The 26,091-nt window shown below is 42.4% G+C and overlaps 1 protein-coding gene across 1 annotated transcript; it reads right to left on the reverse strand.

Annotated features, from left to right (window-relative positions):
* Window positions 1-1,939: 1,939 nt before the first annotated feature.
* LOC114786197 (keratin, type I cytoskeletal 18) lies at window positions 1,940-6,760 on the reverse strand. Its single transcript, XM_028973091.1, has 9 exons — window positions 6,712-6,760; window positions 5,584-5,963; window positions 5,138-5,220; window positions 4,864-5,020; window positions 3,993-4,157; window positions 3,756-3,881; window positions 2,867-3,084; window positions 2,685-2,710; window positions 1,940-2,344 (listed from the first exon to the last, which is right to left on the reverse strand). The coding sequence occupies exons 2-9, from the start codon at window positions 5,953-5,955 to the stop codon at window positions 2,229-2,231; spliced, it is 1,263 nt and encodes a 420-aa protein (XP_028828924.1). The 5' UTR covers window positions 5,956-5,963; window positions 6,712-6,760; the 3' UTR covers window positions 1,940-2,228.
* Between the last annotated feature and the right edge of the window lie 19,331 nt (window positions 6,761-26,091).

Consider the following 26,091-nt stretch of genomic DNA (forward strand, 5'->3'; position numbering starts at 1 on the left):
TTTAAACACAAGACAATATATGTTTTAATGCAACCCAGCAACATTACTTCATGGCCATTTAACAAAGGCAACAAGAACCATCTAAGGTGTCAGTGCTGAACTGTTTGGTTGAATAACTTAAATCCCCCCAAAAAATCCAATAATTGGCTAACAATTGCCATAAGCATATGAAGGGCTGCTTTTCTAATGCTTGCAATAAAACAAACACTAAGTTTACAAAAGAATGAGGTTACAAGCCTTATCAGTGAACAATACCAAGATATTTTCAGCAACCTACCTACATCTGTTCCACTTAGTCTACAGTCCAGTAAAGGCGGCTGTAACGCAGCAAGAGCACCTGTTCAAAGTGTTTGTCTGTCATGCGGTTATGGTGTGGGGTGAAAACAAGTCCTCCGTGGCAAAAGAGACGTTTCACAGGAGCACTTGACTGAAGAGTCGTATTGTATTTTAAGAAGAGGGCTCTGTTCACTGCCTTTAATGAAGATACCTCTGTACCTCATCCTCCGCTGTAGAACAGGTCACCTGTGGACTCTGAAAACTGAAGAAGTTGTCATCATCATCTTCTGGCTCATTTCCCACTGAGGAACCTTCATTAGAAGGTTCCGTGTTGAGGAGATGAGCCTCTTGGACAGATGGCACATATCTGGCAACACATTTTATAGTCCAAAGCACGTTGCTACTCCCTGTTGACTTAAGAGTGAAACTCTCAACGTCACAGCAACCGGTAAAAAAACACACATACACACAGAATCGAAACTTTGAATGACTTTAATTATATGATTATAAAAATGCATGAATTAATTATTCTCGCACTCATACCGTACTTGGAGAAAATGGAACATTTTGCAGAAACGTTTGGAACTATTACGTGCAGTATCATGCGCACTATTACGCACACTTGTGCTTGCTCTGGAACGGGCAGATGGCTTTTGCGGGTCGTCCTGGTGGCAGCGGGCGCAGATCAGACCGCCTTGTAATCCATTTATTTCAACAAAGTAAGTGTATTCTGATTATCACTCATTTAAACGGTAACTAACAAAATACAGTTACTCATATTTTGTATTCTAAATACGTAACGCCGGTACATGTATTCCTTTACTCCCCAACACTGCCCGTAATCAGAAGGTTGCAGGTTTGAATCCCAAGCCGCCAAGGTGCCACTGAAGTGCCACTGAGCAAAATACTGTCCCCACACACTGCTCCCCGGGCGCCTGTCATGGCTGCCCACTGCTCACCAAGTGTGATGGTTAAAAGCAGAGGAAACATTTCGTTGTGTGCATCGTGTGCTGTGCTGTGTATCACTTCACTTTCACTATATGTATATTAATTGGTTTGTGCTCTCTGTGAACTTTGGATTTTGATGTGAACTCAGTCAACAGACTTCCAAATGTAAAACTGTGTTATATTAGTAGCTGTAAATGGCTAAAATTAAATATATGCTCCATACACCGAGACATACCATATGTTTTCATATCAAGACTGGTACAGTTTCAGAACCGTGGACAGCAGCCTAGTAACATATGGCATTCAGCATTGCAATAACATGCAGATGATGAGGTACATTACACTCCTCTTATCATACTTGTCTACAAAAGGGACCAAAAGAATTGGCATGTGATGTGAGTTGAGCTGATTATTTGCACAAATTGATTTACTCCCACACAATAAAGCCTTAACCGTGCCTCTTAAAGCATTGTAATTAAATGCAAACCTTGGTTTAAAAAAATTATTTCTAATATATCTAATACTGATGCATTCATTAGTTGCTCCAAATCTGCCACTGTATGGAATTAACTCCTAAAATGCTCACTATTGCTGTTATACTACAAGGAACAATTTTAAATAAGAATCGTTTTAATATGGTCCATGCCAGAAAATTATTTCCAGAAACTTGACACACTTATTTTGGACAATGGTCAAAAAAAAAGTACACATTTAGTGCTCTTTGTTCACTTTATCAAGCCATTTAAGAATGAAACGTAACACATTACAGCAGGTGTGACTTCAAAACATATATGTTTCTGTTTCTATATTAATATTAACATAAAGGCTATGATTAGAAGATAGAACATAAATACATGGGAAAAAAAAACCTACATTGCCCCAAATAAATATTTATATGTTACAGAGAACTGAGTACAGGTCATGACCAGATGTAGAAAATACAGCTAGATTGTTACAGTAGCATGTTATAAAGAGAAAGAGCCTGATGTGATGCACTGCTATCATCACTTCTTGGTCTCTTCTATCTGTTCAACCTCACTGGATTCATCCACCACTTTGCCATTGATCATGGTCTGTGTCACAACCTTTACAATCTTCCTAGTTCTAACATCAGGTTCCCCTGTGGAAAGAAAGTTTTAACATATTAGAAAATGCCATGTGTAAGCACTGTTTATGTATCATGCTGCCATGGATGTTTAATCTACAGGATCTTTAGTTCTGAACCACAGCCCTGGTATGACGTGTGGGGAGGTGAGAACAGTCACTGATAAGCTGTTTCGATATTGGATCTTGGCCAAGAATCCCATATTAGCCATGTTGCCTTTACATAATGTGTCAAGTAAGAGTTTCTGCTTGAACATATATATATATATATATGTGTGTGTGTGTGTGTGTGTGTGTGTGTGTGTGTGTGTGTGTGTGTGTGTGTAAAACATGTGGTGTGGTGTATAAGGTCTTACTTTTGGGAGGAGGTACTTCCTTAATCCTATAAAAAATAATAAAAAGGATTGAAATGATATTTTATTCTAAGATGCTAAGAAGTTATTTTATTATTTAAAATAGTAAATTAAATAAAACATTTATATAATAATTTATGGCATAATTAAGAATAATGCACAATGAGGTGTGTGGTCACACTCACGCTTCCTCTCCCTCCAACAGTCTCCTGTAGGTGGCAATCTCCATTTCCAGGTTCTGCTTGATGCGTAGGAGCTGCTCGTAGTCTGTCTTGTTGCGTTGCATATCCAAGCGCAGCTGTGACAAGTCCTCCTCCATCTGGGACAGTGTGGCCTGCAGCCTCTCCATTTCCACTGCATACTTCTGTCCTGTCTCCCCCAGACTCCCGTCCAGAGCGCTCACCTGAGACATGCAGAACAAAGTGCATCAGCGGGACTGGGAGCTGAGACACTGTCATATCACACTTTGTTCCTCCTTTTATTCTGAATTGTATCATCATTAGTTACCCGACTGAAAGAGATTTGTTGTTTTATGTCTCTCACTATCTTTGTCTATTCACTTTTTCTTGCTGCTTCATTGCACAACTTAGTCATTGACTCATGTTTATAATTATCTAGATATCTCCTCACAGAGGTTACAGACTAAACTGCTGAGACAGATCAATATCAGGAGTGAGATTGTCAAGTGGAGCCTTTGAGAGCCTTGAGAGCCTTTTTGGGGAATTGTGAAAATGTATTCCTGATATTCACTTTTATATCCACTCTGTACATTTACGGCATTTATCAGACGCCATTATCCAGAGCGACTTACCATCAGTAGTTACAGGGACAGTCCCCCCCTGGAGCAACTTATGGTTAAGTGTCTTGCTCAGGGAGACAATGGTAGTAAGTGGGATTTGAACCTGGGTCTTCTGGTTCGTACGCGAGTGTGTTACCCACTAGGCTACTACCACCCTCTACCACCCTCTTTTCATTTATAAAGGTAATTCTTTTGTATAATGCTTTTGTTCTGAATGTATGTTACTTTTTCTCGTACAGTCCCCATCATCACAGTGGCCCTGCTAGAGTGGGTACCTGCTTATGTAGACTCTCCAGCTCCACTTCCAGGGTCTGCAGGAAACGCTGCCTCTCAGTCAATTCACTCTGAGCACCCCTCAGTGCTTCATTGCTCTCTCTGACCTCTGACTGCACCGTCTCCAGCTAAAACACGAAGCACAGACAAACATCTTATGGTCCAACAGCAGTAAAATTAGCTAGACATGATGACTGTGAAACATAAAGCCTAAAGCTTACCGCTTTAAGCCCACTGACCTTCTTGCGATACCACATCTCAGCCTGCTCCTTGTTTTTCTGTACGATGCCTTCATATTGTGACCTCAACTCAGACAACACCGTACCCAGGTCTGGCCCGCTGGCTGAATCAACCTCCACGTTCACCTCATCGCTGGCAATTCGAGCCTTCATCATGTCTATTTCCTAGAAAGATAAAAAACATCCTGTAATTTGCAGCTATATGTTATTATGCGCTTTCAATGCTGCACACAATATATATATATATATATATATATATATATATATATAAACACTCATATATAAAAATGTATATATACCATCTATGTATCGCTCTTCTATAAATACCCCACTTAGTATTATTGTGTCCCTAAGCAAGTCACTTCAGGACTGTCCCTGTAACTACTGACTGTAATTTGCTCTAGATGAGGACGTCTGCCAAATTCATAAATGTAAATGTTCGGCTATATAGTGACCGCAAACACTATACCACACTGTGACAGAAGTGTGGTGGAAGTCCTCTTAATAATTAAGTTCCTCTTGTTTCATTTTTAATGGCAGGGTCTCATGTTCACCATTGTGACTATGGTGTGTGCGCTCATGCCCCAAGCTTGGCACCACACCCGACTCTACAAACACACTGACTTCAACACACACCTAAGGAATACAAGGAGTAATCTCACTCCCTCTTTTTTATAACAAATGTGCAATCAATGTGTGCAGACAACAGTCATGAGCTTGTACTAACGGACTAGCTGCCTGTGTTTTCATTTTTAACAAAGGAAAAGTTTTTTTTTTTTTCAGATAATATTACAAGTCGCGGTTACAATTAGATGCTAATGTAGGCCTGTTCAAAGTCATGGCATCCTACTTCTAAGGTCGCTGTGCTCACCTCCTCATGGTTCCTCTTTAGAAAGTAAAGCTCTTCCTTCAGGCTATCCAGGTCACCTCGCAGACTGGCAATAATCTGGTCATGTTCTGACTTTGCCTTTTTCAGGGCCACGCAGTCCCTCTCCACCGACTGGCACATGGCACTCTCTGCCTCCCATCTGCATTGACCCAGAGAAGACAAGCACTTTCCTAATCTGGCACACACTCACCCAAGTTTTTTTGGTGCAGAACTCTGAGCTGTGTGATTAGGCAGTGAACAACATCCCCACACTCACTTGATCCTGAAGTCATCTGCAGCCAGTTTGGCGTTGTCGATCTCCAGCATGATGCGAGCATTCTCCAGAGTCTTCTTCCTCAACTGAGGAAGAAAGTGTGAGATGACCCATCACTACATGTTCTGCCACAGTGCCTATCTGATCAGATAAATCTTTCATTAAACAGTCCTTGGGACTTTTTTTATTATTTAGGTACCACATTCCATGGTCACTAAAGAGTGACATTTTAAAAGTAAAGCAAGACTAATATTTAACTAAGAATTTTATGGCCAGTCTGGTGTGCCTAACTTTAGTAGTTAACTATTCTCCTATTTTTTCTGGCCCTCGCTTGACCACTTATGCGAGTAATGCTCAGAGAGCCCATTTTTTGACACAGTTCAGACTGTTTGCATGACAGTTTGCATTTTCTCTTGTGCAGCGCTGATTTTTATGTATTTGCTGCATACCTCATGTTCCAAAGCATGGGCCTGGGCCATCATGGCATCAATGTCGTGGCCCTTGGGCACCCGTTCCAGCATCAGCTTCTTGATCTTCTGTTCCAGGTCTGCATTGGACTTTTCCAGTGTGCGCACCTTCTCCAGATAGTTGGCCAGGCGGTTGTTGAGGCCTTGCATGGCCTCCTTCTCATTGGCGCTCTTGCCCAGGCCATTGAGAGACAGGCTGCTGAGGTCCAGGCTCATTGAGGCGCTACGAGTAAGTGGGGCAGAGAAGGACACGGCAGCCGAAGAGCGCTTTCGCCCACTGTCCCTCAGAGAGAGGCTGGAGAATGAGGGCTGGCGGCCAACAGAGAAATTTCGTACAGAGTAGCTGGATGCCATGGTTCTCGCTGTGAGGATATGAACAAATGGTTAATGATAGCTGTGGGATAATATATTATGCAATTCAAATAATTAAATCTAGAAACATGCTCAATTTTCTTTAGTTCTTGTTTTGTTTCATAGAAACTGAAGGTTACAAGCAGTAGCCTAGACTACATGGTTAAATCTATTTAAAACAGAAAATAAGACAATTTAGTGCCAACATAAAACCTATGTAAGATAGCACTGATACCCATTGGCCCTGGCAACTGGTAACATTATATTTCTGTGCAATCGACACCGACTCTGTATACCTTGTTGTCAGAGCACCTTTGTTCATGTACAGATTATTTCTCTAGTAATAGGTTAGTAACGTCTTGCTGCTAACAATATTACAGCCTCTTAGCAGTGTTAAACCAACATAAAACAAAATACATTTCATGTGAAATGTACAAAAGCAACATATTAATTTACATTTTTATTAAGGTATTCCTGAATAAAAAGTAAGCAATTAATTACATACAAGCAATAAGCAATTCATTACATATGAGCAATTCATAAGATGTTAAAGTTTCTGGACAGCAGGTTGGATAGAGGGATAAAAGCAGAAAATAATGACCCTGCCCACAGTAACCTGCCTTTTTTATACTTCCACTATTTCATGCTTAAGCGAAAACTTTTTTCATTACATCAGTACATCCATACATTTTCTTATTTAGAGTTAAACACAGACAATGTTTTGCATGCTATGAGTAACATTCAGAGAACCAAAATGACCTGTATGTGGATGTCCCTCGCTGAGAGTGCGCAGTCTGGGTGAAGGCTTACCTTTGCTGGCAGCCTGCTGCTGGTGGAGGCGGAATTTATAGTGCAGGGGGAGGGGTCAGTCCACCTATAAAGCCAGTCCACCTGTAAAGAGAATGACAGGAACCTGAGTATAGGAAGGCAATGTGAGATACATCTGAAAAATTTAACAAGCCTCTGAATGAGAGGGTTGTGACACTGATACCATTAATAAAGTTAATGAAAGATAAAAGGGAGCAGGGTGAACAAGTGAAAACAGAATTTTGTATGCTTAACCACATATATTAAATGCTACAAAAAATTATCTAACTCAACTATAAGATATCGAATTGTATTGAAACACAGTACTCATCAATACAGTACAGTTCAAAGTTTCGGGTCTACATGTATGCAGATAATCCGTTCATTAACAGCCAATTCCAGCTAGCATGGTCATTTAAAAAAATGTCTGGACTACTTGAAAACTGAAAAGTGAAAGGAAATATTTCTAACCCAAAATTATGTGCAAGCACCTGGTTGGTGCAAGTACACAAATTTGATTATTTAATTATCAGCTTCCATTCGGTTCTTCACCTGCAGTACAGGATCTGGAGTCCAGAGCTGGGTGGAGTGTGATTTTTGCATTTTAGGGTTTTTTTTCATGCAAATATAGATGTGTAACAAAACACAGGGTGGGACTGATACTCCAAAACCAAGTGGGGTTCATCCGCACATTACAATGACAAAGGCTACCTCGCCTATGTCTACCTAGCCTAGGATACCTAGCCTAGTATGCTTTGGTGGTTGTAAGATTTTTGATTGTATTTCTTTGGTGAGTATTACTGCTGATGAAAATGGGGCATTCCATGAGTTTCTGGTATCCTTTTAGGTGCACAGCTCTACACACAGACCAGCTGGTCTTTGCCCCGGCCCATGCTTGCATTTTCACCTCAATAATTACTGTCTTTCACAAATAATGAGACAGTTTGCAGCAGAATGGCCAGTTGCATTCTTTGGTTACCAGTGATTTACAGCTGAATGGGCTACTCTTGCACCTCAGGACTAAACTGGCCATAATTCTGTCACCTGGTTTCCCCAGACCATAAGTAACAGTTAATTGGATGTTTGTATGCTGAACACTACCTGAACGTCTGAAGCGACTGTCTGGTTTATGGTCTCTCCTTAAACACCTGCTTTTTCACACAAATACCCCCTGTCAGGAACTTCCTGTCTGCCGTCTCACACCCTGGGTGTGTCCTGTTAGCCCCTTAAGCTGCTGTCCCTTCCTCTTGTTTACACTTGACGAGAGGAGGCAGACACTTCTTCTCAAAGATTTTATGGCTGTAATTATTGCCTGCATGCTGGCGAGCCAGGAATCGTAAACATAATTTTCATTTCAAGGGTGTGCATATTTTATACAGCTGAAAATAATACTGGCCAACAAGCTTGTATTGTGAAAACTCTTTCTTACACATGAATTTCATGCAAAACACTGGCTTTATATGGAATATTATGACATCGTTCAGGGTTATCGCATTTGTGTCCTAATCTGTGGTGTGGTCATGGAATTAAGAGAACAAACTGACAGTATTCCTCGTGAAATTATTTCTTATTTATCCTCACTTTACCTCTTGGAATGCCCACTCGGCCTATCTGTGTATGTCAGTACAAAGTACTGTTCTTTAAAAAAATTTCTAATTCCAATTCCAAAATAAACTTTTGGGTGCCATCATGTGGGCAATAACGGTAGTGATAGATTCTTCTTTAACAGCCGTGGAACTGATCTTTTGATTACAAATGTTATTACTACAGGTCTCATTACAACTATGAATATTTGACAAAAACACTTTGTATCACTCTATGCATCCTTGAAGTTTGTTTCAATTTATGTTGAATCAGTCACCCAACCAGCATAATTTCTAATAACAAATACATTTCCCTTCATTCCACATTACCTGTAGAGAGAGAAGACAGTGTGAAATGTGTAGCAGGCAGCCTCCACCATACAGCCTGCACAACCACCCTCGACAAAAAGGTCCAGTATCACCTCCACTTTCAGAGTAACCGAGAAAGGCCACTTATCCCCCTCCCAGTCGTCCCACTCTACCAGAGAACTATCAAGAAGATACCCCTCACCGGACAACACCTCTAACAGCGGACTAATCCAATCACCAATACCAGCGCCTTAACACTGAACTGTACATTTCATCTGGCAAGCTCATTTTAAACTTTTACTCACTGAACCGTTTCTTTTGCACAAGGCCTTCCATTATTATTCCCTTAAAAAAATCTCTCAACTCCTGGATGTCACGTTGCAAATTGACAGTAGATGGCGCTGATGTGTTTTGTTGGAATTCCAAATGTCAGTTAGTACAACATGCTATGAAATGCCCGAATACTGTATATATGAAACATCTTAGATTAAATAATCAGATGTTTAATATTTTGATGTTTAAACCTTGGTGGTGGTAGTAACCTAGTGGGTAACAGACTCGCCTATGAACCAGAAGACCCAGGTTCAAATCCCACTTACTACCATTGTGTTCCTGAGCAAGACACTTAACCCTGAGTGTCTCCAGGGGGGGACTGTCCCTGTAACTACTGACTGTAAGTCGCTCTGCATAAGGGCATCTGATGAATGCTGAAAATGTAAAGGTAAACCTTATTAATGTGAACATCAGTAAATCCAGCCACTACTAGGGACACATGTGAACTGCACTTCTTGGTGCTTGTCCCAAGCCTGAATAATTGGGGATGGTTGTGTCAGGATGGGCATCCTGCGTAAAACTTTTGCCAAATCAATTATCCACTGTGGCAACCCCTGATGGGAGCAGCCGAAGGAGGAGGAAGAAGGACATGAACATCAATTAAGAGAATATTTGCTGGGAATATTCTGACACCAATCAAATTCAATAAAAAGAATCTCCATTCAAATCAATAGTTTGAAGAGTTGGATAGTTAAGATTGCTGTCAGTATTTGTAATGTGATTTGAGGATTAAAGATTTTGGTTAAATGTTGCCCAAAGTCCACAGCTACACCTGACCACAAAGTATAATCCTTAAAGATATTGCACACACACACACACAGATGTACAATGATATTTAAACTAATTCTTAGTTTAATAGTCACTTAGAAACTATATATTAAGGAATAGGTCAACAAGATAAACGGCTCTCGCCAGAGCAGTAATGATGTTATTCAGTAAATCCAGCATCCGGATGCAGCCCATGACCCCACTTGACCCTTTCTGATCTCTGTCATGTCTCATTACGCAGACACACCCCGGAGCACACTTATGCCATGGCTTCAGCAGCTATAGACAGAACTTTTTTTTATATCAAATGAAAATTATTAGCATGCTGACCTGCAAAGACAATCTGCAGAAACCAAAATTTTGAAAATATGGTGTCCTATACTAGTTTGGTGTCCTAACAATGTTATGGGCAATAATGCCTCTACTAAGAAAAAGGACATTTCTAAGGTAGTAAAAAGAATAAGGAGTCAAAATATTTAATTCATTTTGTACTTATTTACATTAGTGGGAACTTAGTTACTGATTACTGACGTTTATTAAAATAAATTTTATTTCAATAAAGTAAAATTGCATAGAGGTGATTACATATTTCCAAAATATTCATTACATCATTAACGCACCCCTCGCATGATAAAAACAAGATTTAAAAAAAGGTGTGAATGTGAAAGACCAAGTGTGATCGGCTTTTCAGATCGGTTGCACTGGTCTGTAGAAGGAAGCAGCTATTTGTTTGTTGCTCTTTCCCTTGAGTCATTACTTCCTCTCTGAGCAGCTGTACTATGGGCATGGTGCCCTTTTGTCAGGGGAGACAGATGCTGAAAGGGTGTTTACTGTTTGCCTTCCAAACTGCTCAGAGTGACCACTTAGTAAAATTGGTTTGCCGATATCTGGAGGGGATCTCGGCGGAATCAGGGGCAGCTTCACATGGCCCACGGAGCTCGGTACATCAGCCTGGACTTTGAATGACCGCCAGCTGAGCTGGCGAGGGAGGGCAGACCGGGCAGTTGGAACGTCACAGCACAACCGATTCGGAGATAAAGATCACAAGTGGCGAAATTACAAGCATAAATGAACAGATGTGAACAACACTGGGGGGTCAACACCTGCATCCGTGACCCCTTTCTTTTCTTTCTTTTTGTGCATTTTTACTTGCAAGTTGCATTTGCTTTGACCAGTTGTTCCCTCCCAGGAAGATTTATATCAATATTAATATATGAAGAGAAGACGAGGCCAAATGTAAACATTGGTGTCATAGTGACAAGACAGGAAGCATACAGGGATCAAGAAACATACCGGGGTGACACAATGCCCGCACGCGCACTGGAAACCGCCAGGAACGTTCATAAGAAGAATACAGATGCACACAATCGGTAATCAGGAAGACGAGACAGCACACCTGGAAAACCTGGCCCGGAGTGCCAGGTACAATTTGGGTCATGTCAATTGGTAATACGATTCAGGTGATCAAGAAATTATGATGATAATAATGCAATCTTTCATTCCAGTGGCTTTGCATTCAAACTATTAAAAATGGAAAGTGGAAATTGAAATGGAGAAACAGATCAAATAGATTTGATTTTTTTTGGCAAATTATCCAAATATTATTTACACACCCAGAGACAGACATGCTCACAGCCACCATCAAAATCATAAAGCCTGGAAAAGTAACATGCTATAATAAATAATAAAATACTATAAATACATACTATATAAATAATCCCATTTATTCGTTTGCCCTTCCTGTGGCACAGGAATTTATAAAAATCTATTGCCCTTGCAGACAAAGTTGTTCACCTGACCTGCTCAAGTTCACAATGCAGGTGATTGACACTGAATTGCTATAAGCCTTAGACAATGTTGATGTAGCATTCACCTAATTATTTATGCCATTTCAATTCTATCAGAAAAATATGTACTGATAATAAGCAGGAAGTGCAAATAATCCATGTATGAAAAAAGGCATCTCAAGCCAAATATTGTGGTGCTTGTGTGTTGAATCTTTTTTGTGTTCAAAAATGGCAGAAGTGGTCTGTGAGATTCAATGATCCCCAGAGTGACATCACTGGTGACTTATGCCCTAATCTAACCCCCCAAAGGCGAAGAGGTCGGGGGTAAGGACACGGCTAACAGTGATCTGTTAGACTACCTGACATGGACACAAACAGCAACCAGACGACCCTGCCTGGAATTAGGTTACCCTGTCAGGTCAGGGTGCGGGGTTAGCCGTCGTGCACCTGGTGGTGGGGCAGCTGGCATTAACCAGTCATGTCCAGCTTAACAGGCAAAGTGGGGGGACTGTGCTGGATCACCCCAGGAAAAGGGCCCAGCAGCCACAGGCACTCGGACCCCCTTGAGACTCACTTGAGAAATAAAAAAATCACTCTATAAAAGAGTGTACTATATATTGTTTATTATAACGTAGTATGTTGTATTTATGAAATACGCATTTTGTAAAGCTTACAGTTTATATTGTCCAATACCGTAACTGTTATAATAATATGAATAATATATGAATAGGACACTCACCAGCCCTCACATGCCCTGTTCTTCATCTGCCAGACGGTTCTGCAGCATCAGAACTGTAACTACCAGACACCGCAAGGGCTTCTTCCCCCAAGCAGTCAGAGCTCTCAATGTACTGCCATCACCATAACACTGATAAACTCAACAACAATACACTTCTAACATTACACTCTAAATCTGCTCATTTTGCATGTTTGTCTTGTCTTATGTGTCTTGTTTGAAATACCTCACACACTTGAGCGTCATATATGTTGTTGTCCTCGTTTAGTGTACAGAAAGTGTTATATTCTTCATAGTCTGTATAAGTATTTAAGTTTTAGTTCAGTTTCAGAGCAATTCTTCTTAAATTCATGTGTAACATGAAAAAAAAATATATATATTTGTGATCGCACTATGGAGGTTCTGTGTGAAACAGCATTTCTAGACGCTGTATACTGTGTATACTGTTATAATGACAACAAGCCTCTCTTGAATCTCTTGAAGAATCACATGTAAATAAGAGTTAATGCATTGGGGTCTTAAATGGCAATTTTAATGTCTGCAATTAATAATAAAATGTGTACATCCCGACATTTAATGATTTAAACAGCTAAAGACCAAAGGCAACAAGGCCAAATTGAAAGGCCCGATTTCCTTTAGAATGTAGCATGTTAAACCACGACAACGATCGGTTTTGTAGTATATTACATACAAGCAGCAGACACACGCTGGACTTGCACTTTGCAAAGTCTTCTCGGCGCGAACGGGAGCTTGAAGTTGTTGATCAATATGCAAAGCAGCGTGATGAATATGCATGAGGGGCTCCGGTAATTGCACGTCAGCGTGGCGGCACGGCAATTTGCGGCTCGGGATCCTGCAATCAGCGCTCTATTCATTAGCGCGGGAGCCATTTCATCTGCAGCCACTCGAGGCTGCCAATCTCCCCCCGCAGACACATGACATTTACAAAAGCGAAATGAAAAAGTTTCAATTACCAGCCAGGCTCGCGCGTGGCGTAACAACCCTAAACACTGTATTTACGGCGCGGCGCATTGTGAAAGAGAAGGGAGACAAACTCGGCGAAACAACATAATCTCATGCATTTCCATCACCCTCCTCCCCCACCCCCCGGGGGCGGCGGGCCGAGGAGCGCCCCGCGGGGGCGCGCACGCGCGTGCCCGCCGCTTGTCTCGCGACAAAACAATGGGGACCGATGAGAAGTGCCAGGCACCCCAGGTGCCAGGTCCCTAACGCGGCCACGTAAAAATGTCATTGTGTCACATCGCACATCGCATCGCGGAGACCCGTCTGATGGAAACTCCAACGCAGGTACTTAAACATCCCGGCCCTTCTTTTCATTGTCTGGACATAGCAGGAAATGACCTCTGGTGACCCCCTTTTTTTGAGAGCTGGACTAGTTGGATTAAAAAAAAAAAAAATCGCCCGGTCGTCGTGTTCAAAAGTGGTTTAGAATTTAAAAAGACATGACTATAATATGAACTTTTGATTATGCTCAGCATTTAGTTTTTGATTAATCGTCCAGCAGTATTTAAATTATGCATTATGCTTAATTAAAATAAATTAGATAATTATGTGTTTACATCAATGCAATTGACGTGCTATGGTTTATACAGCAAATAGCATTTTATCAAATGCTCCTTGGTATTACATTAAGATCCATATCTGTCTGTGGTCAGTAGCTGCCACTTCCTCTATATTTCCTCTCTCATTATAATTGGGATCCACAGTAAGCGCAGTCGATGAAGAGGAGGAGGTTCAGAGACCAGGCTGTGGTGGACGGCTGTACCAGAGCTGGGCAGCAGTCCATGTTGGACAGGAACCTCCCCGTCTGTGTGCGGCGACTGCTAAGCCCATATATCAGCATCTGATGACCTGCGGGCGTGTGGTGGATGCGGCGTATCCTCTTGGCGCTCCTTTGCTTTTTCTGTGTCTCTGGTGTTGCTGCAGGAAGGGAGTTTCCACCAGAAGGAAAATGGGGTGTGTGGAAGAACGCGAGTGCCTGTCCTGAAGAAACAGGCACCACTGTGAATCCTCCATTGTTCACTCTGACAGCGGCACACAGTTTCCTACGCAATAAATCTGGCCCTGTAGCCCCGGAGCGTTTCACCATGGCCCCTCGGCACCCTGTCCTCCTTAACCCATTGTGCCTCAAAGGAAACCTACACACAGAGGAAGAGGCCAGGACGTGCAGAAAAGAATCTTATAGAAAAATCAAGAGCAAGAGGCTCCACGATTGCACACATTTACATGAAATTTAGATAAATTGCTTAGAACTAGCCGCACTGGTTGAAGAGGGTATTTTATTTAATGTGGATTTTTTTTCACATTTTAAGAAAATATAGCTAATTACAAAACAAATTTATTTGATGGAGTGTGTGGAGTGTGTTGTTCACACCCCAAAAAATGCAGGTTTGGTGTGATTATGAGTAACAAATGTTAAGCTTTGTCCACGGGGGATAAACCTTCTAAAAAAAAAAAAAACTCTGAAAGTACCCTGAAAAGTGGAAATTTATAACATCCATCTTGCCGTAAAACAACAAACTGAAACACGGTGTGAACAGTGCACCAGCTCCGACGCGCTGCCTGCTCATGAAAGGCAGCCATTCGTCCGCAGCACTCCCACAATGCCCTGCTCCCTGACACCTACCTGTCATTTCCACAGGCGCGGTGGGTGGCGGTGCGACGGGATCATTCAGTTTGACAGCAGCTATTTCGCTAATCCAAAACAACAGCTGTAAGGTAAAAGACCCCGGCCACGGCTGGAGGTGGAGGCGCAGGTGAAAAAATAGGAAAAGAAAGGAATGAATTCCGAATCGTAACAGTTGGTGATGAAAAGGGGGGAGGAGGAGGAGGAGGAAGAGGAGAAGGAGGCTGATGTAAGGCCTGGACCGAGGCTCCGCCGCCACGCTGCCAGAAGGGTGTAGCTCAGGGTCAGGAAGCACGCGGAAATTAAAGATGAATTTTGGGAAGGCTGATGGGGTCTCTGCGGAGCAGGAGAGGTCTGTGGTGGGGCAGCTCGCATTAGCATCTACATGGGAGACTGTCATGGGGCAGGTGAAAATAATTACAGCAACCAGCGGAGAGGGCCTCATTACACATCTGGATGGATTTTTATGGGGAAGCCGGCCTGGGGTGGTCTTCTCCCTGCAAAGTGACATGCCTGTTAGCGCTGCATGTGTCTGTCCATCAAACGCCAGTGCCGCTAGATGCGAGAGCAGCCATTCCTAGAATTGGATTTTTGAGCTTGGTGCTCCGTCAGAGAAGAAATCCAAGTCCCTGGTGGCTGAACAGCAGAGCGAGTGAATTGAGACCTGACTCACTCCTTTGCATAAACAGCCCAAGCACACATTAGCTAATTAACATTTTCTTTCAGGGCCAATTTAGGTGGATAAAGCTGAACCACGAACATAATGCTAGTGCATAATGCCATCAGACAAATAAAGCCATAATTGCTGACTCCAGAAGATTACCCAACCCTCCCCACCAGGCACATACTGGTAATACTGGGTAGAATTTATATAACGACTGCTGGTGGCGATGGCTGTTTTGGATGGATTCTCATTGGCATAGTAACCTAAAAAAAAAGTCTGCAAAGAAAAGACCATTGCCTCCTGGGCCAACACTTAGAAGCTGAATTTTAAAAAAAGTTTATGAATTGTCATTGCATAATTTGAGATATTGAACTGAATCACCTGTTCCGAGTCCAAGGTGAAGTTCGCTCTCAGAAACCATGTGTCTCACCTCCATTCCTATTTACCGCTGCACCTACTCCCCTCCATGTCTGCCACATTCAGAACTCAGCCACAGACTGTGTGGATTTGTGGCTTGGCCGTGGAGGCCGAGTCCTGTCAGGTTTAGAATTTGGAGGAGCATTTCCAGAAAGCTTCTAGCTGCATGTTTTTTTTCTAATAAAATGTGTGTAGGGTAAAAATCTATACAGTTGTGAGAAAGTTCCGATCACTGACGTTTTAGCATTTTTGCATATGTTCTAACAGAAAGGAAGAACTGATTGGGGGGGTGGAGAGAAGGCCTTGCATGCAGGTACTCTGTTTTTTCAGGAAATGTAGGCCATCACATGAAGCCTTTGAAGAGGCTCCCATTCAGATCTGATTGCTAGGGCTTGGTTACTCTGGCAACGTACACAAAGCGCCTGCATCTTGGACGTAAGTAGCAACAGATGCAGCACTGACCTCAGTTGCTTCTTGGAAACACAAATTTGTCAGAATAGAAAAACCGAAGCTGTCGTGTTAATGTGGATGTTCTCTCTTTCTTACAGCTGGAGCAAAGTCAAAATTGGGCTTTTTGCTTTAATTTGACAGACATGAAACATTCTTCCCAACATCCCAAGTTGAACAAAGAAAAGAAAAACAAACTTTGAAGAGCTATAATTCACTTAGAATAGACACAGGGGATTTTAGTACAGCAGTAACATTCCTGGCAATTCACTGCATTCTCTTCACTCAGTAGATGTGAGCATAACTGAGACCGAGCACCATCAGGACATGGCACCTGTACAGGCACTTAACACTTAAATCCCTTCTTCATATAGCAGTCTGGGGGGTTATTCTCCTCCTCCATCCTCATGTAACCCCCGCCTGCTTTTCCGATCTTATCCCCTATCTTCCTGACCTGTCCATCCCTCAATGTGATGCTGTGTTGTATATATGTATGGTCGGGTTGATGGGCAGACTTTTCCGTAGTACTTGTTACTATTGACATTGTATGTTACAGCAGCAATTAACGGTTCTCATCATCATCATCATCATCATCAAAATGATATAAACAAATTATGACCCATATATTGTTGTAGTTATTGTATTTCTTTGGGCTGTTCTAGCTCCAGTTTTCCTCCCATTGACTTAGATGGACATATGGCTAGCTGGTGAAGTAACTATATAAAAATAAGTGTGCTGTCCAGTAGTGCATCTAGTGACACGAGGTTGAAAGTGACTGTCTAAGATACAGACATTCCTGGCATCAGTGGAGCATCCTTGGAGGGGTCTGTGTCTGGAGGGGACAAGATTTAATATGATGTGCTAAAGTCTCTAGATGACCCTCAAATATGGAAGAAGAGAAGCCATCAGCTCATGATAGACACAGGTGATCTCTCATGATGGGAGCCTTCAATCCCTGACACGTTATGCAACAATGATATCCATGGAAATAAATCTGCATTCATCATACATGAAATGCTTGCATGCTATTTCTATCCATTGTTATTGTTTTAATGGGATGGAAATGGTTAAGTTCAACTTCTCTTTCCACTTATTTATGTGTAGAATAGGCACTGTCTGTCTTGCTTCAGTTGCCTCAGCCTATGTAATGCACCTTTTGACAATAATCAAATGTGAAAAATGATGCATACAAAAAATAATTAAAGATGTCTCAGTGCAAGACTTCACAGCATTTTGTTCTCTGGGGATGTATGACAGGTAACAGCAATGTCAGTGATGTTTTTTTTAGGAAGCTCCCACATTTTGCAGGAAATCATGCTGAAATCACTGCAGATGCACCCCAGCCTTAGCAGCTGTGAGCAGGGAAGGGAGTTTACAGGTGATTGCTGAAAAAATTACGACAGAAAACTTTCAGGCAAATTGTAGACATCCGGTCCAAAATCTCCTTGGGGTTTTGTCTATCAAGATCTACCACAGTCTAATTTCCTGGCCTTGTCATGGAATGGCAGGAGGCCGTATCCAGGTGGCGCGCGTCCAGGGCTGGTTTTTGATAGGGCTAATGTCTCGTCTGTGATGAGAGTGCTGGGTTTAATGCTGTAATGCCTTCGATGTCTCCGCCTCCCCAGACTGGAACTGCGGCAGCAAGCGGAAGCAATCACCGTATCAGAACAACCACATGATATCACCTCAAACGGCGATCGGAAACATGCGCCAGTGCGCTCACATGCAATCAATTATTTCACAAAACTTATGCAGGGAATTTTCGGTCATTAGCTCTGTGGCGGGGATCGCAGCAGGGGTAATGGCGGCTAGCAGAATAAACACATTTGTGTAATAGGTCAGGCTGAAAACGGAGGGTGGTGCTCGTCACTTAAGGATAGTTGCACTTCCAGACGTGTGCCTGTCTGAGAATGAAAGCACCCCTAATTGTTCCAGGGGCCAAGGGCATGGCCATAATCTGGTGACCTTTGACTTCTGTTACCAGAAAGCCACTCAGCCCCCGACAAAATCTCAGAGAGACATCCATGGATGCGGTGTGTTTGACTTCGGCAAGAACAAGCCAGCCTTGGGAACAATGAGCCACTGCCTGAATGAAGCGTCAGCATATCTCCATCATGTGACCAGTTCCCTCTGTGGCATGGCTGGGTCCCCTCGCTTTGTTTATACTTCTTTCAGATCAGTCAACCCCTCAAGCCCAGAGGAGCTCTTTTTCTCAAGCACAGGCCAACTCTCCACAGAGTTAATATCAAAATAGTTTAAAAAGAAATTGCCTGATAGGTCCCAGCATGCTCTGCAGTGAAATGTTTCCAGATCCCCTAGCTATGAACATGTAAACATAGCAAAACTGGGGGAAAGAGCAGAAATGACAGCACAAACCTGTTGTGTCCATGCATCCCCACTGACCATAGCCATGATACCAGTCACTAAACCTTATCTAGGTCTCAGAGACTTTAAATTCCTGGGACTGTACCTTCAAAGATTACTAGGAAGAATGGAAAAGTGTCAATAGTGATTCATTACATAAAAGCCCACAGATACTGCTATCCTAATAATACAATAGTTAAATAATTGTGAATACTTTTAATAGTAATATTTCAAATTATTAAGTCTGGGTAAATATTACCACTCACTTTATCCCATCTTCAATCAAAAACAATGGATAAAAAAATAATAGTGAATCAGAATACTTTGACTCAGAAAAAATACATAGCAAGATGGCTGCTAGAACAGAGAGGCTGCTGGTCACATTTATTGGAAGCAGAGACAGGACTTCAGGTTTAAGACAAAAATGTCCTGTTCCACACTACCAATTCACCCAAATGTAATCAGGGGTGAAGTTCAGCTCCACAGAATCTCACTGCATAGTTGCTATAGGGTTAGCGGTCAAAGGGCAGTGGCCCTTTGATAAGCATTAGGAACTTTCCATAGTTGCTCTGGCCATATTTATTTTTTTTGTCTGTGTTGTTTTCTCAGTATTGCAATGCATCACTTGACATTACCCAAGCAAGTTTGAGCTGCAGAGCATCAGCTGAAAGCAATTTGGTGCAGAGCGCAGCTGCCAGGCGGATAAGACTTTCCTTCTTTCGTTTACTTTGAAATGCGCTTTTTTTAACATCCAAAATACACAAGGCAGCCAAATTGCTGACATGTGTGTGAGGGGCAGTGAAATCCTGCATTCTTTCATGCCCTACTATGCAAAACTCCCCATTGTTTATTTAAAGAACACAGAACACTTTAGCGCTATTAAGAAACATGTCATATAGTAAACTAAAGGTTTCCTCCCAGGAAAAATCCCCCCTCCATTTTTTTCTTTTTTTTCCTATTTCAAATAAAGTTATTTTTCTTTCAGCTAAGAAACAGTTCACAATTAAAGCAGTGGCATTATAATTGGGTTGTGTACTACAGGATACTAACAAGTAAGGCAAATGTGGAAGCAGTACGATTATTTATGTTTGTAGCCTTGGACAGGAGGACTGGACTCCATCTGAACGTCACATCAGCCTGTTGCACAGGGTGACAAGGCGCACTCGTGTGCACCGCTCTTGCTACTGCCTGCGTTGTCTGGGTGTGGAAGGCTATTTACTCAGTGCATTAAGTGTTAGTTTGATAGTGTAGTTGAGCTCAACAAGTTCTCACATTAGGCACTAATTAACTCCAAAACTGACATTCTGATGACACATTTACCCCTGCAGTAGCCCACAGATGGTGATAAGGTGACAAGGTGACATGCTGTTAGCAGTTAAAGCACCAGTGCGGAGCTGTTTGCAATTTAAACTTATTAGAATGTATCTTATAGCATGTGAATGAAATATACAGCCAATGTATATTTATTCTTTTTGTGAGCAAAATAAGGTTTTCAATTATTTGTGGGGGATGAGAAGTAGTTTTTCATGCATTGATAAAAAAATATCACTGATCACCAATAAATAAAATATGAAATAAATTGGTGTATAATAGATAAACTGAAAACTCTATATTGTGAAGGTTCATTGGCATTCTGTGCCATATAAGGAAGCGACACTAGATGGAGCTGCATGACGGTGAGTATACAAACGAGTGATCAATTTAGTATACATCAAAGCTATAATTCTTCACTACATTAAAAAAGAAAGGCCATCAGAATGATTTACAAGCATGCCATTTATGACTCTCAAGCAAATGTTTTGCAATGTAAAGGATTGTAATGGTTTGCAATTGTGATTAACCGGAAAGAGAGGAAATGTTATTTTTGTATAAAACAAATTTAAAAATACTGACCTGAGCGCATCTGTAAAAAATATTTTCCATACCACAGGGACACGAATGTCTCCAGCACAGCTTCCTGAATGGCATGTGATGTCATTTGGAAAAGGATTGTGTTTTGAACACCTGAGGGTTTTCAGGCATTTCCAGACAATGCTGAAGAGGACAGGCTTTGCATTCTTGCCATAGGTGGGTCTCATTGTACTTTCTCACATTTTCACTTCCCTCTATCCATCATTTCCTTCAGCAGCTGTGCAGGCAGGAGGCAGTGCAGTAAACAGGATTTTAACCGTCCCATAGAACCCCAGGTTTTGATGAAAAAATTCCCTTTGTTCATGTCATTTACACCAGGTAGCCATTTGCAGACTTACTGCCAGGACAGTGACGAGCATGGCTGTTTCTGGTCACTGGTTGCTTTGGAAAGTGATTGTGTGATGAGCAAATGACTATCTCTGGAGCCTACTGAGAAATAAAAAACAACAACCTCAGGGGGCAAAGTGGGGAATCCCAAAAGCATGGGTTAAATGTGGAGAGCTGCCAAGTTGGGAGTTGCACAGGGGTGGCCTTCAGTGAGTGATAGCCCACCAAGACCATAGAAAGTGGAGCTGCCAGGGAACCATAACCTACCTTGACATGCATAGGAAACCCAAGCCCCCGTGCGAGATGGGAGCAGGGTAGCTGTGTACCGCCAAGAGAGCGCGACTGCGTTGTAGCGCATGGCGGTTCTTTTAGAAAATGTTTAGATGAGTGCAGCGGGAAAAATGTCTCCATGCTGCCTACTCCTGCTGCCCCATCGAGCTGAACTCAGTCCCAAAACCACACGCTGAAATGCATTAAAATGACTCATGGGCGAAAAAGTCTGGGAATTGAGCAGCAACTGTCACTGTGTTGCCAGCGTGGAGGACATGACATGCTGTGAGCGCTTTCCCCGGCAACAACAGCGCTTGGCTGAGTGGTTTTGAGACTGTCAGGTTGTTTGGGGAAGTCGATCTTGAGACCTCCAGGAGTCTCCGAATGCAGAAAAAAAAAACAACAAATACAGTAAGAGAGCGGCTTGCGTCAGTTGTTAATGATGTAAGTGGGTCTGGGGGAGCCGCAGAGAGCGAGAGAGGAGAGAAAGATGGATAGATAGAGCAGCCCGTTCACAGACTTGGCCGTGACTAGCAGGGGAAACGCTTGGATTATTCTCCTTCAATGAGTGAAAACGATGAATCAGGGCTGAAGTTTTGATAAACAACGCAGTACATGACACTGCCTCTCAGACGGGGGGAACGAGAGGGGGGTGAAAAAAGGATTTAGAGCTCGCACGAACGTTGCTGCAAAGGCTGTAAATACTTCTGAAGGCTGTATCTCAGGAGGAGTAATGAAGGGCTGGTCTCGAGCCAACACAAACACACACAGGCCGGGCCCGGGAGGATCTGCTTCACTGGGCCCTCTTTCCTCCTTTTCAAATGCAGACCCCTGTCTGCCTTCGTCATCCCTCGCAACACATAACCCTCGTGCCCCCCGGCGACTGTCAACAACTGGCCTTATCGCTCACCTAGACCTTTTGCTCATGGCAAATCAATCACCACAAAAATGTTGTTGGTCTGTCTGTCTATTTATGTTCTTTTCGATTTGCTGCATGTAATGAAATATCATAACTTTCCAGGCGGCTTGTAGGTTTTTGAGACACTTTCTATAAAAGCTTGTGTGAAAATCACCCAATGACCCCACATTTTAGCAAGCTTCATGTCAGCCAAAGTTAGAGATGAGTTGGAAGTGTTGTGCCATCATTTAACCTTGATTGGTCCACATTTTTGGACAGAAACCTGTACCACTAGGCATTTTGAAGGCTATTGTAGCCAAAGAAAAAATTACAGAACTCTTCAAAGAGAGGCTATGCCAGGGCGTAAAATAAAATAACGTACGAAACTGTTTGTCAATTGAGAGGGTTGAATCGGACATCATTATAAATGGTCATTAAAAATATGTGAATAAAATGTAGAGTGAATTATGAAGGTTTTCTCAGTAATTCAGTTGGCGAATTTTAATTTCTTTCTATTTCAGCCTAAGGGACTATGGGACCCTAAGGGACCCTAAAATGCTGTTAATTGTGTATCGCATTGTACTGTGTGTGCTAAAATATTTGAATTTGTTTAAGTGTTGCTCCCCTGTTTGACCACTTTGAATCAACGTTCTCTCTATGTGTCCATGTAATCCCTTATGGAGGGATTGACTGTGGCTAGAATGAATTTCCATGTGAATTTACAGAAAGTATACAAAATACATCTGCATCAATTTATTTGAACACTTTACATATTTTAAATGATTTGCAACAATTTATATGTGTTATTGTATTTGGAAAATAATCTGCATAAATGATCGAATATTATCACATTAACACAGCAAAGGAATGGGAGCTGAAATTCAATAGCCAACTGGGTGCAGATGTTTTTATTCGATGGCACACAGTAAAATAGATTCAACAGATAAGCCACTGAGCAAAATGGGCTTAAAACAGACACACCTACATAACATACTCACAACATTAGCCACAAGAAAGCCAGAGCCTATCTTTCCTGGAAAATTCATTTGCAAATCTCCTTCAAGTGTTAGACTGACAAAGCACGAGTGACTGTTTGCACATTTATTAGCATTGGCCATAACACCCAGAGGAGAGGCATGAGCCTTTTTGATTGCTCATGTCATCACTCTCTTTCATTGCTTTGTCAAACAGTGCTGTGAAAAACTGCTCAGTATCAGGGATTCAAAATCCAGAGTGAGATGTTTAAATAGCTCAGAATCTTTTGTTGTAGATGCAACAATGTGTCAAGCAGTGTTGGGGGCTACTGACAGATGCAAAGATACATCATTCCCCCCGTCCCTTGTGCTCGTCATGCTAAAACTGCGTGACAAAACACAGGCGTGAACACAAACAACTTAACTGAAGCAGAAGTTGTGGACTGTTTTTATTTTTTAACAGTGACTTGCTTGGGAGTTTAATTTAGACATGGTAGGTAAGACTAGGGACGGTAGAAGCCTACAAAGTCACTTGTGTCGCTGAGCAAGACACTTAAACCTGCGTGTCTCCACGGGGGACCGTCCCTGTAACTACTGATTGTAAGTCACTGGATAAGGGAATCTGCTAAATGCTCTACAACATTTTAAGATATTTCCCTGCAAGACTATGGACAAAGTACCCCCAGTTATGTAAAAAAAAAAAAAAAAAACAGATCCTGTTAACCCACACTGCTAGAACAATCCACCTGCTTCTGGGTGCATTGCAGATATTCTCTATCTCAAATACTTGTCTGTAAAGATGTCTTTCTGCTGTGGTTCACTGTGGCTGAATAGTTATGATGCAGATAGACACATTACACACATTTCCACTCCAATGAGGTATATGTATCAAAGAATATAAACTTATATTTCAATATTTCAGATCAGTTTCAGACAGACCACTCACATATTTAGCCTTTGGGCACAACATAGGAAAATGTTTCTGAGTGAAAATGCTCGGAAGTAACTGGGTAACCTTGTATAGGTAGTATTAAAGTGCCCACCTGTGCCATCTTGCCCACCATACACACACAGCGTTACTAAAGGATGGCTCAAGCGAGTGTGAAGAGAGGAATGCCTGCTGTGAAGCGTGCAGTCAGGAATGTAAACTCCGATTCAGGCTACAGCCATCAGCTGCTCACACCAGAGCAGAGGGGCAGGTCGATGCCAGTTCTGAACACAAATGGCATTCACAAAAAAATGGCGACAAAATCTCTAAATGCAGAAAATGCATACAAGCAACAGAAAGCCCTCAGATACACAACCAAAACGCACCGGGCAAAAATGAATCTGCTGAAATAATCGTGCCGAGCAGCAGCCCGAAGGAGCGGTATTTGGGACAGAAGGTTTCGGCCAGACCTGCATGCGAGTTCAAAGCTGCTCTGTTGAGTGCGCTGCACGTCCTAAGAGGAAAGATGAAAGCGGCACTCAGGGCAGCAGAAAAGCGAGCCCCGCGGACGAAACAAGTCAAGTAAACAATAAGAAATCATCTTGCGCAGTGAGGCCCTGCTGCTAGACATGCAGGCATTATCTGATCCACCATGTGTTGCTTTTCATTCACCGTGAGCCGTGCGCGATTTATGAAAAGTATGGCTGAAAACACGCACACAAAAACAGATCTTCTGGAAAAGACCTTTTCAGGTCCGCTGGAACAGATGATGGCAGAGATAGAAGGTAACCCGGCAACTACCCTGTCTGAGTCCATCACCGCTGTCAAATATTTATTTAATCCCGTCAAAGTCAGGGTGAACAATGGGAATATTGACAGCAGGGCAGCGCACGCTGGCCGGTGTGTTTGGGTGTTTTAGCGCCGCACACTCCTGGCCGCGCTGTAGCTTTTCAGAGTCCTGTATTGTATTTCTTTCCGCTGCCAGGGTCGGCTTCCTGCGCCAGGGCAGTGTCAACTGATGGTGACCCCCCCTACCCCCTTTCCTGTGTTGGGGGTTTGAGCCAGGTCTGCCACGAGGCCCCCTTCACCCGCCACCCCACTACCCTGCGGAGCAGCCGGGGTCACAGCCACTGCTGTCAGACGCTTCCTGCACGAGCCGGCGCATAAGACCACACCTTGGGGGAATCCTGGGGGATTTTCTTTTTTTTTTTTTGCAGTCGGGAGAAAAATTGGCTCCCTGTCAGGGCCGATGGTTTTTCTTCCTAGAAAAACAGCCCTGGAGATACTGCAGATGCACAGGTACCTGCATTACCCTCTCCACGTGTGAAAAGAGCCTCTTCACATCAGGGCTCAATAAATAGAAAAATATGTTCGAACTCATGTTGCTGGTTGGCGGCTTCAGTAAACCCGAAAAACATTTCTGTGGGTCAAATCTGAAGTGCTGCATAACCTGAAAGCTCATACTGTTTCACTGTAAAACCACCAGAATAGAAATAGTCCACAGAAGTGTCTGGAAATTGGCTAGCTACCCCATGCCCAGAGTCAATTATGCAGAAGGTCTGCGCGCCATTAAATTCCACCAACCTGTTAAATTCTGTCAGGTGGGAATATATGTAGTACAGTGTTGTATTACATGCCACACGCTGTTATAACATTAACAAGCCAAACTGACTGCACATGTCCATTGGTATCGTTATTTCTTTATACTGAATTGCAACCATTTACACATTTACCCCCAGACCAGGACCTACATGTAACAACAACATGCAAGATATCCAGAAAAAGAGCAACACAAACCGTTACTGATGCTAAAACCTGGCATCAGTTGGGGGATGTAGTGTTAATGACCTTTTATTAGCCAAGAAAACGTCATAACAAATTAAGTTTCACCGAAGATTACTTTGCTTTATATTAAAAACCTAAACAGACACGAACAATGTAATGACTAACTTAGTCATAACATCAGTGA

Source organism: Denticeps clupeoides, chromosome 3 (assembly GCF_900700375.1).
Source record: "Denticeps clupeoides chromosome 3, fDenClu1.1, whole genome shotgun sequence".
NCBI lineage: Eukaryota > Metazoa > Chordata > Actinopteri > Clupeiformes > Denticipitidae > Denticeps > Denticeps clupeoides.